Source organism: Mauremys reevesii, linkage group 15, assembly GCF_016161935.1.
Source record: "Mauremys reevesii isolate NIE-2019 linkage group 15, ASM1616193v1, whole genome shotgun sequence".
Lineage (NCBI taxonomy): Eukaryota > Metazoa > Chordata > Testudines > Geoemydidae > Mauremys > Mauremys reevesii.
This window is the reverse complement of record NC_052637.1, coordinates 12,917,539-12,932,751: the sequence shown is the minus strand read 5'-3', so window position 1 is coordinate 12,932,751 and position 15,213 is coordinate 12,917,539. Positions and strand designations below refer to the sequence as shown.

The 15,213-nt window shown below is 46.5% G+C and overlaps 1 protein-coding gene and 1 pseudogene across 1 annotated transcript; both read right to left on the bottom strand.

Annotated features, from left to right (window-relative positions):
* Window positions 1-559: 559 nt before the first annotated feature.
* Window positions 560-1,498, bottom strand: LOC120383069 (annotated as a pseudogene).
* A 7,465-nt stretch (window positions 1,499-8,963) lies between these two features.
* On the bottom strand, window positions 8,964-9,902 carry LOC120383795 (olfactory receptor 11L1-like). The gene has a single exon (XM_039502053.1). The coding sequence runs from the start codon at window positions 9,900-9,902 to the stop codon at window positions 8,964-8,966; it is 939 nt and encodes a 312-aa protein (XP_039357987.1).
* Between the last annotated feature and the right edge of the window lie 5,311 nt (window positions 9,903-15,213).

Here is a 15,213-nt window from a genome sequence, read left to right as displayed (position 1 = left end):
TTAGCACTCAGATGCCCAACTCTCAGTGGTGTCTAAACCCAAATAAATCAGTTTAACTCTGTATAAAGATTATGCAGGGTAACTCATACATTGTTAGCCCACTATAACACTGATAGAGAGATATGCACAGTTATTTTCTCCCCCAGGTATTAATACATACTCTGAGTTAATTAATAAGTAAAAAGTGGTTTTATTCAATACAGAAAGTAGGATTTAAGTGGTTCCAAGTAGTAACAGACAGAACAAAGTAAGTCACCAAGCAAAATAAAATAAAACGTGCAAATCTATGTCTAATCCATCTGAATCCAGATAAGATCCTCACCAATTCCAGAATGCTCCCTTTTACAGACTAATCTCATTCTAGGCAGCAGCAAGTATCAGCTTTAGCCACGGATGGGAATGTCATCAACCCAAAAAGTAGCATCTCCTCACATTCCACAAAGCAGTTCCCATTGGTGTGAGCTTGGGCCCTACTAGATGTAAACTTTCTTGCTCATTAAGCCAGATGGATTCCTTCACAGATCAGTGACTCCATCTGAATTCATTTGAGCAACATATATTAACGGATGACATTTCTCAGGGCCTCCTTCACCTCTTTGTTTTGCAGGCTGTAGATGAGGGGGTTGAGCATGGGAGTCAGGACTGTGTAGAAGACAGAGAACACTTTGTTCAGGGCTTTCAGTGTATTGGTTTTTGGTAGCAGATACACAGTCATTAGGGTCCCATAGAAAACTGTAATCACAATGAGGTGAGAGGAGCAGGTGGAAAAGGCCTTTTGCCTCCCGGTAGTGGAAGGGATTCTCAGGATAGTAGCAATGATACAAATATAGGATGTCACAGTTAATAGAAATGGGCAAGGTGAGTCTAGGGTGGCGAGTATGAAACTAACCAGTGTGATCATGCTGGTGTCACTGCAGGAGAGCTGTAGCATTGGAGAATAATCACAAAAGAAATGGTCAATTTCATTGGGGCCACAGAATGTTAATTGTGACATAAAACACATCATTATTACACATATTAGAAACCCACTTATCCAAGACCCCGCTGCTAGCTGGAGGCACAACCTGCCATTCATCAGGGCTGCATAACGCAGGGGTTTACATATCGCTAAATACCGATCATAAGACATCGCTGCTAGGAGATAACATTCTGTAGCTGCCAGAGAAACAAAGCAATAAAACTGTGCAAAACAGCCACTGACAGAAATGGTTCTATCTCCAGTCAGGAGACTGGCCAGTAACCTGGGCAGGATTGTGGAGGTGTAGCAAGTCTCCAGGCAGGACAAGTTCCCTAGGAAGAACTACATGGGAGTGTGAAGGTGCTGATCAGTGACAACTAGCGCAATGATGAGGATGTTCCCAGATATGGTCACAATGTAGATCACCAGGAAAACCAGGAAGGGAAGCAGCTGCAGTACAGGGAGATTCCCGAATCCCAGGAGGATGAATTCTTTCATGATCGTTCGATTTTCCTCTTCTGCTTTCTCTATGAGGTGCATCTAGGTACAAAGAAAAATACTAAAACTCAGAGGTGGGACTTTGAAAAGGACAAACATCCTGTCGGCTTAAGCAAGTGCAGAAGGACACATATCCAGAGACATTTATGAACCCGAATTTGCAGCTAGGTGCCTAGTGGGATTTTCAAAATACTTAGGCAAGCAATGTGCCTCAAGACCAGATTTATAAAGCTATTTAGGTGCTGCAGCACACAGCATCACAATGCCTAAGCCTAAATCTCATTTTCCCAGATTTACGCAAAGAGGACTCTACAGTCTATTGACAGCCAATGGGATTTAGCCTCCTCCATGCCTAAATCCCTTTTGAAATCAATTGGGATTTGTTGCAACACAGAGCTCAGCAACCTTTAAATAGCTTTAAAAATCTGGTCCTGACGGCTTTGCTGAATCAGGAACTTAATTCAAGGTATGCAGAGCCAGAAAGGATCTGCTGTTCCTCAAAGGATGCTAGCCACTGGCAAGTTTTAGCCCATACTAAAAATGGTCAGCGGCGGTAAGAGAGAGTAAAGGAATGGCTTTAACAAGAACGATCTCACAGCCTTTCCTCACATGAATAAATCCATGAGGTCTAATTCTGATCTCCCAAACTGTTTTTTTGCAGTATTGAGATCCTCCCATTTTACAGCTGCCAGGGTGAGCTCAGAACCAGGAACTGTAAATTCTGAGTAGACAGACAGACATATAGAACCTTTTTAGTTCAGTTGTTTTCCTAGTAGTACACAGCATGGTCTAAGGTCCTTAATCAGCCTTCACTTAGGGTACGTCAACACTACGGGATTATTCCAAATTTACATAAACTGGTTTTGCAAAACAGATTGTATAAAATCGAGTGCGCGCGGCCACACTAAACACATTAAATCGGTGGTGTGCGTCCATGGTCCGAGGCTAGCGTCGATTTCTGGAGCGTTGCACTGTGGGTAGCTATCCCGTAGCTATCCCATAGTTCCCGCAGCCTCCCCCGCCCCTTGGCATTTCCGGGTTGAGATCCCAGTGCCTGATGGGGCAAAAATCATTGTCGCGGGTGGTTCTGGGTACAGCCTCACCCCTCCCTCCCTGAAAGCAGCAGACAACCGTTTCGCGCCTTTTTTGCTTGCTGAACTGTGCAGACGCCATAGCACAGCAAGCATGGACCCTGCTCAGCTCAATACCGCAATCGTGGATGTTTTAAACACCTCGCGCACTCTCGTGCAGTATATGGTGAACCAGGACCTTCAAACTGAGGCGAGGAGGAGGCGGATACGGCAGCGCGGCAATGACAGTGATGAGGACGTAGACACAGAATTCTCTCAAACCGCGGGCCCCGGAGCGTTGCAGATCCTGATGGTAATGGGGCAGATTCTATCCATTGAACGCCGATTTTGGGCCCGGGAAACAAGCACTGACTGGTGGGACCGCATTGTGTTGCAGGTGTGGGACGATTCCCAGTGGCTGCAAAACTTTCGCATGCGTAAGGGCACTTTCATGGAACTTTGTGACTTGCTTGCCCCTGCCCTGAAACGCCAGAATACCAAGATGAGAGCAGCCCTCACAGTAGAGAAGCGAGTGGCGATAGCCCTGTGGAAGCTTGCAACGCCAGACAGCTACCGGTCAGTCGGGAATCAATTTGGAGTTGGAAAATCTACTGTGGGGGCTGCTGTGATGCAAGTAGCCAAAGCAATCACTAAGCTGCTGCTACGAAAGGTTGTGACTCTGGGAAACGTGCAGGCCATAGTGGATGGCTTTGCTGCACTGGGATTCCCTAACTGTGGTGGGGCGATAGATGGAACCCATATCCCTATCTTGGCACCGCAGCGCCAGGGCACCCAGTACGTAAACCGGAAGGGGTACTTTTCAGTGGTGCTGCAAGCACTGGTGGATCACAAGGGACGTTTCACCAACATCCATGTGGGATGGCCAGGGAGGGTTCATGACGCTCGCGTATTCAGAAGCACTGCTCTGTTTAAACGGCTGCAGCAAGGGAATTACTTCCCAGACCAGAAAATAACAGTTGGGGATGTTGAAATGCCTGTCGTTATCCTGGGGGACCCAGCCTACCCCTTGATGCCATGGCTCATGAAGCCATACACAGGCAGCCTGGACAGTGGTCAGGATCTGTTCAATCCAGGCTGAGCAAGTGCAGAATGGTGGTGGAATGTGCATTTGGCCATTTAAAGGCACGCTGGCGGACATTACTGACTCACTCAGACCTCAGCCAAACCAATGTCACCTATGTTATTGCTGCTTGCTGTATTCTCCACAATCTCTGTGAGAGTAAGGGGGAGACCTTTATGGCAGGGTGGGAGGCTGAGGCAAATCACCTGGCCGCTGATTACGCGCAGCCAGACACCAGGGAGATTAGAAGAGCACACCAGGAAGCGGTGCGCATCAGAGAAGCTTTGAAAACTAGCTTCATCAATGGCCAGGGTACAATGTGACTACTGTGTTTGTTGATGAACACCCAACCCCCTTGATTGACTCATTCCCTGTAAGCAACTCACCCTCCCCCTTCGAGTACAGCTTACTTATGCAAATAAAGTCACTCTCGTTTAAAAATCATGAATTCTTTATTAATTCACTATAAAAAAGAGGGAGAGAAGTAAGGGTGTGGTTTGGGAGGAGGATAGGAAGGATGGAGAAGGCCATTAAAAAAATTTCACATTAACGACAGCCTTCTGGTTGGGCTGTCCACGGGGGTGGAGTGGGCGGGTGCACAGAGCCTCCCCCCACGCGTTCTTACACGTCTGGGTGAGGAGGATATGGAACATGGTGAGGGTTGAGGGTGGTTATACAGGGGCTGCAGCGGCACTCTGTGATCCTGCTGCCGTTCCTGAAGCTCCACCAGACGCCGGAGCATGTCAGTTTGATCACGCAGCAGCCCCAGAGTTGCATCCCGCCACCGCTGATCTTCCTGCCGCCACCTCTGATTTTCCTGCCAGTCTTCCTGCCGCCACCTCTCATCTCGGGTGTCTCTCCTGTCCTCACGTTCACTAGCATCTTTCCTGTAATTTGATACCACGTCCTTCCACTCATTCAGATGAGCTCTTTCATTGCGTGTAACTTCCATAATATCCGAGAACATTTCATCTCTCGTCTTCTTTTTCCTCCGCCTTATCTGTGCTAGCCTTTGGGATGGAGGAGGGACGCTTGAAATATTTGCAGCTGCATGAGGGAGAGAAATATTTAAAAAGATACATTTTACAGAACAATGGTTATACTCTTTCACAGTGAACAGCACTATTCACCTTACATAGCACATGTGATTTCCCTACAAGGTCGCATTTTTCATCTTAATAGTGAGTGCCTGCAGCTCTGGAGTTACAGATCTCACAGACACAGGTCCAGGCATCAGAATTCAACTTGCATGCGGCCATGGTAAGCCACTGTCTTTCGGCTTCTGCAGTGATTTACCCCTCCCCCCAATGCATGGCTAATACCACACTAGCTCCCTGCTAATCAACACCCTTCCCACCCCCCCACCCACTGCATGGCTGGTAGCTTGGGGAAGATCGCCGGTGACCAAACACAAAAAAGATCATCGGCATTTCACTCCTCCCCTCCCCCCGCTTGGCTACGTGCAGGAAAGGTTTTTTTTTAAGCTGCTGCAGTCCACGAACCCAGTAGGAAAATGGCCATCCCCCTTACTTAAATTCCTGATTTTTAACCAGGTTATCCTGAACGATATCACTTTGCTGAGGATCACACAGCGAGATAAAGAACGGATGCTTCTTGAATGCCAGCAATCACCGGGACCATACGCTGCTATGCTTTGCCATGCTATGATACCTGATTACTTGCACCATGCATGGCTTGGTAATGTGTCCTACCATGGTGGGCGGAACAAGGCTGCCTTGCCCAGAAACCTTCTGCAAAGGCTTCTGGAGTACCTACAGGAGCGCTTCATCGAGATGTCCCTGGAGGATTTCCTCTCAATCCCCGGACATGTTAACAAACTTTTCTAAGTAACTATACTGTCTGCGAATGCATCCCAAGTCCTCAGGGCAAATCAATCATTAAAAAACGTTTGCTTAAAAAACAATGTTTGCTATTTGCAAAGGTACACTCACCAGAGGTCCCCTCCATGGCGTCATTGTCTGGGATAGTTGCTTGGGAGGGCTGGGAGGAGGGTAATTCCGTCAGGGTCAGAAAAATCTCCTGGCTGCTGGGGCTCACGGAGTGCTGTGTGCTCTCTGCTAGGTCGTCCTCCTCTTCTTCATCTTCATCTTCCCCGTCTGCATAATCCTCAGACATGGCAGAGATTACAACCCCCACCTCGGAATCCATGGTCAGTGGTGGGGTAGTTGTGGCGCAGCCCCCTAAAATTGCATGCAGCTCAGCATAGAAGCGGCATGTTTTTCGACCTGCCCCGGACCTTCCGTTTGATTCTTTGGTTTTCTGGTAGGCTTCTCTGAGCGCCTTAACTTTCACTCTGCACTGCACTGAGTCCCTGCTGTGGCCTTTATCCGTCATAGCCTTAGAAATTCTTTCAAATACTTTTTCATTTAGTCTTTTGGAACGCATTTCTGTTAGCACTGAATCCTCTCCGCATATAGCGATCAGATCCAGTACCTCCCGTGCAGTCCATGCTGGAGCTCTTTTTCGATTCTCAGGAGACAGCATTGTTACCTGTGCAGATGAGCTGTGCGTGGTCACCTGTGCTGATGAGCTCTCCACGCTGGGGAAGCAGGAAATGAATTTCAAAAGTTCGCGGGGCTTTTCCTGTCTACCTGGCCAGTGCATCCGAGTTCAAAATGCTGTCCAGAGCGGTCAGCGGTGCACTGTGGGATACCGCCCGGAGGCCAATACCGTCAATTTGCGGCCACACTAACCCTATTCCGATATGTTAATCCCGATATTAGCGCTACTCCTCTCGTCGGGGAGGAGTCCAGAAACCGATTTAAAGAGCCATTAAAATCGATATAAGGTGCCTCCTAGTGTGGACGGGTGTGGCGTTAAATCGGTTTTACGCTCCTAAAACCGGTTTAAACGCCTAGTGTAGACCAGGCTTTAGTGACTATTCCCAAATACCCAGAACAATGGAAGTTTGTTGGTTACAGACCAAGCAAAATTATAGTATCTGAGCACCTTACAGTCCTTAATGTATTTATCCTCACAGTGAGATAGGAAAAGGTTTCTGTGCCCATTGTACAGACGGAGAACTGAGGCCCAGAGGGTCAGTTTGATAAGGTACTTAGTGCCTAAAAATGCAGCTCAGTGCCCAGTGGGATTTTACAAAGTCCTTCATCAGGCCCAGTGCCTCACTCCCATTCAAGCCAAAGGATATTAGATGCCTAACCTGTTTAGATGCTTGTCAGCATTCCATTTGGTGCCTATCTGGATTATTTGGTGCCTCAACACCTTTAAAATCTGGCCTAAGCAATTCCCCCAAAGAGCCCCAGGGAGCCTGCTGGAGAACAGAGAATTGACCCCACGTGTCCAACATCCCAGGTTAGCCCCCTACCCAAATCTATCCAGAGCTATAGCTTGCCACGTTGTTCAGTTTCCTGAATTACTCAATGATCACTAGTGAGTTCCAGGAGACAAATACACATTGTGTAAAAAGAAAATTGTTTCATGTCTGAGTGCTAAAGGTGTTGTCTGTTAAGTTGATTGGGTCACTTTTGATTTGTAGGTGCACCTGATGGAGTTTCTCTGTCCCATTCATTAGTCCCTAACCTCTCAAATGTCCTACCTTGTTCGTCTCCTCTTTAAATGAAACTCCCTGAGTCTTTTCTGAGGCTGGGATATTCAAAGGGACCTAAAGAAATTAGACGCTGTTGAAAAATTAAGGGGAGTTGGTCACTAGACTCCCCTGAAATTCTCAGCCCTATTAAACTCTGCCCATCCATGCATCTGCTTCTCTTCTCACCCTCTGCTCCGTTCCCAGCCCCATGCAGTAAATGGGAAAAGAAGAGACGCTCTCTCCTCTCTTCCCCCAGCTCTGAGACAGCAGGTGCAGCTCAGGAGCCTGCATGTCAGCACCAGCAGAGCAGGGCCTGAGCATGCTCTCCTCATGTTAATGCCTGAGACACTGAGCCTCATGGAAGCTCTGCCCATTGCCTGAAACAGGAGTGAAAGCACAAGCAAGACGAGTGCTTTAAATGCTGACTGTGACAGGTTGGATCACAGAAAACCTTCTGGGAGCTGCAACCTGAGTGTCCAGACTACTTCTACCTCTGCTTTCCCTGACAGCTCAGGGCTCCAGCATCTGTCTTGCTGAGCCAGACATTCCCGTCTGCTCCAACAAAGACCTAGGGTCTGAATTACTTGCCCCAAAGCTGCAGGTTTACCTGAAAGCAGATAACAGAAGTGGGCTTGTCTTTAGCACTCAGATGCCCGACTCCCAATGGGGTCTAATCCCAAATAAATCCATTTTACCCTGTATAAACTTTATGCAGGGTAAACTCATACGTTGTTCACCCTTTATAACACTGATAGAGAGAGATGCACATTTGTTTTCTCCCCCAGGTATTAATACATAATCTGAGTTAATTAATTAGTAAAAAGTGATTTTATTAAATACAGAAAGTAGGATTTAAGTGGTTCCAAGTAGTAACAGACAGAACAAAGTAAGTCATCAAGCAAAATAAAATAAAATGCGCCAATCTATGTCTAATCAAACTGAATACAGATAAGATCCTCACCAGTTCCAGAATGCTCCCTTTTACAGACTAATCTCCTTTTAGCCTGGGTCCAGCAATTACTCACACCCCTGCAGTCACTGGCCTTTGTTCCTGTTTATTTCAAGTATCCTGAGGGGTGGAGAGGCTCTCTTGTTAGCCAGCCGAAGACCTGGCACAGGCTGGTTTGACTTAGATCTGCATAGTGCAGCCTAGATGCGTGAGCACTGTTGTGAGGCCTGGGTCTAGAAGTTCTAAACCTAGTGTTAATATTCAGTGTGGACCCTCAAGCCTAGGTTTACACTCACTGAGCCTACGGGTTCAAGTCCCACACACCCTAGGCTTACATTGCAGTATAGGCACACGCTTACACCCCTTCTACCCATTGCAAGATGACACACAGTACAACAAATGGGAAGACCAGTACAATCTTTCCAGATATAAAGTTATGGAGCTTTTGGGAATCCAGGACGTCAAGGAGAGAGAAAATATTTGAACCAGCTAATTCTGCCCACAGTGATCTGAGGCCAGTGCTAAGTAGAATGTGGCATTCACACAATTCAGAGAGAGCAGAGAAATAGATGAAACACGTATCTGAAATCTCAAAAGTCATCATGTGGCGTGTAGAGCGCAAGACAGTCAAGTTTCTAATTAAGGCAGCAGCAAATATCAACTTTAGCCAGGAATGGGAATTTCATCAAGCCAAAACGTAGCATGTCCTCACGTTCCCCAGAGCAGTTCCCATTGATGTGAGCTTGGGCCCCACTAGATGTAAACTTTCTTGCTCGTTAAGACAGATAGATTCTTTCACAGATCAGTGACTCGTTCTGAATTCATTTGAGCAACATATATTAACGGATGACTTTTCTCAGGGCCTCCTTCACCTCTTTGTTTCTCAGGCTGTAGATGAGGGGGTTGAGCATGGGAGTCAGGACTGTGTAGAAGACAGAGAACACTTTGTTCAGGGTTTTCAGTGTATTGGTTTTTGGTAGCAGATACACAGTTATTATGGTCCCATAGAAAACTGTAACCACAATGAGGTGAGAGGAGCAGGTGGAAAAGGCCTTTTGCTTCCCGGTGGTGGAAGGGATTCTCAGGATAGTAGCAATGATACAAACATAGGATGTCACAGTTAATAGAAATGGGCAAGGCGTGTCTAGGGTGGCGAGTATTACACTAACCAGTGTGATCATGCTGGTGTCACTGCAGGAGAGCTGTAGCATTGGAGAATAATCACAAAAGAAATGGTCAATTTCACTGGGGCCACAGAATGTTAATTGTGACATAAAACACATCATTATTACACATATTAGAAACCCACTTATCCAAGACCCCGCTGCTAGCTGGAGGCACAACCTGCCATTCATCAGGGCTGCATAACGCAGGGGTTTACATATCGCTAAATACCGATCATAAGACATCGCTGCTAGGAGATAACATTCTGTAGCTGCCAGAGAAACAAAGCAATAAAACTGTGCAAAACAGCCACTGACAGAAATGGTTCTATCTCCAGTCAGGAGACTGGCCAGTAACCTGGGCAGGATGGTGGAGGTGTAGCAGGTCTCCAAGCACGACAAGTTCCCGAGGAAGAAGTACATGGGGGTGTGAAGGTGCTGATCAGCCACAATTAGTGCAATGATGAGGATGTTCCCAGATATGGTCACAATGTAGATCACCAGGAAAACCAGGAAGAGAAGGATCTGCAGTTCAGGGAGATTCCCGAATCCCAGGAGGATGAATTCTGTGATGACCGTTCGATTGTCCTCTTCTGCTTTGTCTATGAGGTGCATCTAGGTACAAAGAAAAATACTAAAAGTCAAAGGTGGGACTTTCAAAAGGAAAAACATCCCATTAACTTAAGCAAGTGCAAGAGCACAGATATCCAGAGGCATTTAGGCACCCAAAGTTGCAGATCGGCACCTAGTGGGATTTTCAAAAATATTTAGCCAACCTAGGTGCCTTAAGGTCAGATGATTTTTAAAGCTATTTAGGTGCTGCAGCACACAGCATCACAATGCCCCAGTCTAAGTCTCATTTTCACAGATTTAGGAACTGAGGTGTCTACATTCTATTGACTATTCTACAGTCTTCCATGCCTAAATCCAGGGTTTCTCAAACAGGGGTCGCTGCTAGTGTAGTGAAAGCCTCTGGTGTGCTAGGCTGGTTTGTTTACCTGCTCCGTTCGCAGGTCCGGGCGATCAAAGCTCCCACTGGCCGCGGTTCGCTGCTTCGGGTCAATGGGAGCTGCTGGAAGCGGCGCAGGCTGAGGGATTTACTGGCCACCGCTTCCAGCAGCTCCTATTGGCCCAGAGCAGCAATCCGCGGCCAGTTGGAGCAGCGATCGGCCGGACCTGCAGACGGGGCAGTTAAACACACCTGCCCGGCACGCCAGGGGGTTTCCCTACACAAGCGGCAACCCCTGTTGGAGAAACTCTGCCTAAATCCTTTTGAAAATGGAATTTAGGCTCCTCAATCATTTAGGGATTGTTGCAACACTGAGTTCAGCAACCCTTAAATATCTTTAAAAATCTGGGCCTGGGGGCTTTGCTTTATTAAGATCTTAATTCAAGCTATGCAGAGCCACAAAAGATCTACTGGTCCTCAAAGGATGCTAGCCACTGGGAAGTTTTAGCCCACTCTAAAAATGGTCAGCGGCGCTAACAGAGAGTAAAGGAATGGCTTTAACAAGAACGATCTCACAGCCTTTCCTCACATGAATAAATCCACGAGCTCTAACTCTGATCTCCCAAACTGTTTTTTGCAATATTAACTTCTGCCAGAGATCCTCCCATTTTACAGCTGCCCAGGTGAGGTCAGAGTCAGGAGCTGTAAATTCTGAGTACATGTGCATCCTACATGCTATGTATTTTATTTTTAAATAACTGACTTGCTGCACTGAATATATATATATATATATATATATAATTGTATTTTATTATAATGGGAATTGTGGGTCTACATTCATAAGTGGGATGGACAGAGGAGTAGGTCTGGTTGATCTACCTTGTAATCTCAAAGAACATTGCAAAGAGACGATGCAGTGCTCAATGCCTCCTGACAGCTGCTGAGAACTCTCAGCTGACACTCTGGTCAGTGGAGGAAAGGCTCTGCCGGAGACAACCAGCAGCTACAGGGTCAGGAACATGCACAGAACTTCCACTTGAGGGGAAAATCCAGAGGGACATTTTAGAAACAACTGAGGAAAGGGGTGAGAATCCATGTGAAAGAGGTGAGTTGTCAGGGAGATAGAAAGGCATTCAAAACCTGTCTAAAGAGCTGGGGGATGGGAGGTAAAGGCTATGGGATCGCCCTGGTTACTGTCATGCTCTCAGGGAAGTTAGATTAAAACATCAAATACTCTCTCTGGAAGGTTGCAGTGTAATATGACTTTATTGCATTAAATCCAAAACCCCAATACACAAAACCCAAAACCAGAGAGAAAAGCAGGCTGCTCCGTAAGGCAGAGACACCAAACTCACCCCCCATTGCTCTAGGCTGGCTCTTTTCAGACTGACTGCTGAAAGACACTGATCGCATGCTTCCCTACAGAGCCCCCTGGTCTGCAAGCAGGACCAGGAGAACCCTTAAGAATTTACAGTGATAGTATATAACAGTTTTCAATATAGCACCGACACCTTAGAAAGAGAGGGAAAGATACAGGCAAACAGAGAAACAGACAGAAAGGCACAGAGAGACATATGCAGACAGACAGAGAAATTAGACAGATAGAGGGAGATGTGTGAAACAGCTCTATTTAACATTAGAGCTGACTGGAATTTTTTTTCTTCACAGAAATTTTTGACTTTTTGTGAAAAAAACTGACAATCAAAATTTTGTGGTTGAAAAGTGAAAATGTTCCACCAGAAGCTGGAAGCTTCTGATTTTTGACCTAATATTTTTCAGTTTTAGGCTGAAAAGTTTTTGGATTCTGGCCAAAATGTTTTTTTTTTTTTTTAAATAAAAACATACCATTTTTCCAGGGAGAGTAGACACTTTTCATTTAAAAAAAATCCATTTAATTTGCAAACCCAATTTCACATAAAAAATAAAAAAAAAACAGTTTTGACAAGAAATTTCCTGCAAGCTCTATTTATCAAAAGAAATGTAACACATCCGAAAAGGCAATATAAAAAACCCCTCTGGCCAGGTTTTTAAAGCTATTTAGGTGCTGCAGCACACAGCATCGCAATGCCCAAGCCTAAATCTCATTTTCCCAGATTTAGGCAATGAGGAATCTACAGTTTATTGACAGCCAATGGGATTTAGACTCCTCCATGCCTAAATCCCTTTTGAAAATGGAATTTGGGCTCCTCAATCAGATGGGTATTAATAATAATAATAATAATAATAATAATAATAATAATTGGAGATATACCAATCTCCTAGAACTGGAAGGGACATCAGCAACCTCTAAATAGATTTAAAAATCTGGGCCTGAGGGCTTTGCTGAATCAGGATCTTAATTCAAGCTATTCAGAGCCACAAAGGATCTGCTGTACCTCAAAGGTCAGCGGAGCTAAGAGAGAGTAAAGGAATGGCTCTAACAAGATCGATATCACAGTGTTTCCTCACATGAGTAAATCTATGAGGTCTAACTCTGATCTCCCAAACTGTTTTTTGCAATATTAATTTCTGCCAGAGATCCTCCCATTTTACAGCTGCCCAGGTGAGGTCAGAACCAGGAGCTTTAAATTCTGCATAGACAGACAGACAGACAGAGCCTTTGTAGTTCAATTGTTTTCCTAGTAGTACACTGCATGGTCTAAGGTCCTTAATCAGCCTTCACTCGGTGACTATTCCCAAATACCCAGAAGAATGGAAGTGTGTTGGTTACAGATCGAGCAAAATCGTAGTATCTGAGCACCTCACAGTCCTTAATGTATTTATCCTCACAGTGCCACAGTGAGATTGGAAAAGGTTTCTGTGCCCATTGTACAGATGGAGAACTGAGGCCCAGAGGGTCAGTTTGATAAGGTATTTAGTGCCTAAAAATGCAGATCAGGGCCAGTGGGATTTTACAAAATCCTTCATCAGCCTCAGTGCCTATCTCGCATTCAAGCCAAAGCATATTAGATGCCTAACCTGCTTAGATGCTTTTCAGCATTCCACTTGGTGCCTATCTACATGATTTGGTGCCTCAACACCTTTAAAATCTGGCCTAAGCAAATCCCCCAAAGGGCCCCAGGGAGCCTGCTGGAGAACAGAGAATTGACTCCATGTGTCCAACATCCCAGGTTAGCCCCCTACCCAAATCTATCCAGAGCTATAGCTTGCCACGTTGTTCAGTTTCCTGAATTATTCAATGATCTCTAGTGAGTTCCAGGAGATAAATACATATTGTGTAAAGAGAAAATTGTTTCATGTCTGAGTGCTAAAGGTGTTGTCTGTTAAGTTGATTGGGTCATTCTTGATTTGTAGGTGCACCTGATGGAGTTTCTCTGTCCCATTCATTAGTCCTTAACCTCTCACATGTCCCACCTTGTTCATCTCCTCTTTAAATGAAACTCCCTGAGTCTTTTCTGAGGCTGGGATATTCAAAGGGACCTAAAGAAATTAGACACTGTTGAAAAATCAAGGGCAGTTGGTCACCTGACTCCCCTGAAATTCCCAGCCCCATTAAACTCTGCCCATCCATGCATCTGCTTCTCCTCTCACGCTCTGCTCCGTTCCCAGCCCAATGCAGTACATGGGAAAAGAAGAGACACTCTCTCCTCTCTTCCCCCAGCTCTGGGACAGAAGGTGCAGCTCAGGAGCCTGCATGTCAGCACCAGCAGAGCAGGGCGTGAGCATGCTCTCCTCATGCTAATGCCTGAGACACTGAGAGCAGGACCTTGACTAGCAGTGCAGCTGGGAAACTCCCTCTGCCCAGTGTCCTTCCCCATGCACAAAGGGAATGCTCCGAGCAGGCACATACAGACCCCTGTCCCTCTCCTCCCCTCCTTGGCACCCTGAGAGACACTCTACCCCAGGTGCACTCTGCAGCCCAGCTGAAAAGTGAGAGTGTCTGGGCCTGGATTTTGTGCAGAATCCCGGGTGCAACAGAACAGCTGGAACTCAATGCTCCCAGTCACTCTCTGCAGTGTCGCAGTTCAGCCCTGTTGGGAGGGGAGAGGGGGAAGGAGACCTATCAAGGGCAGAATAGGAAGTGTGAGGGAGCAGGATATGCACAGCTACGGTGTGCGCCTGAGAGACAGCTCCGGCTGTGCTCCTTCCCACTACCGCACCATTTCCTCCCTACATGGGATCCCCAGGATATGACCACGGGATTGTCTAAACAGAGAGTTAGATCGTGGGAAGCTGGGGTGTGAATCTCCAGAGCACTAGCCTGCCACGTACTAACATGCTGTTTGGACCCTACTCCAGTGCACTAAACATAGTGCTTATTGACCTACCCCCATTTCAAACAGCACTAGGGCAAAATCCACTAGGGGATTTTTAGTGTGTGATAGCGGGATCCGCGTGGCCCCTTACTGCACAGCAACCTACCGCACTGTAGATTTCCACCCCAGCTTGCCACACACTGACTCCCTGTGTGGACAAACCCCAGGAAGGTTCAAATTTACCTTTAATCCTCAGCAAGAAGCTCTGTGTCGATGCTGAGTGGGTGTGGGGATCTGATTTCCACTTCCATGCTGCTTCCCTCCATGTCTCCTGCTCTTAGAGTTTGTCCACAGGGTGGGGTAGTGCTCTCAAGAGCAACAGGATTTCTATAGGGCACCAACATCTGGCACGCGAACTGGCTCATGTAGAATCTTGCTGGCGCCCACAAAAAGTTCCTTTGTGCACAACACATTGGCGCACTTTAGAATTAACACCCCTCTGTGATGCACCACCGCCCCATATGGACAAGCCCTTATTCGCTCTGCAAAGACACCTACCTTCCACTGCTGCACTGGGCCAGCTCTTGATTTTTTGCCTGATACACACGCCCGTGTATATTACAAGGGGCCTCCATGGCTCCTGCTCTGGAGCCTTCTAGGGTTTATAGGGGAAAGCAGCCTCACATTATCTCAGGCAGCTCTTGGGATCTCCACTGAGGCTGCTGCTAATGATCCCTGCTTTGAAAGTGCCCTCAGGAGGGAATTCAATGCTATGGTGCTT

Excerpts from the sequence above, each read along its gene's own strand:
- LOC120383795 (XM_039502053.1), bottom strand. The coding sequence starts at position 9,902 with ATGCACCTCATAGACAAAGCAGAAGAGGACAATCGAACGGTCATCACA.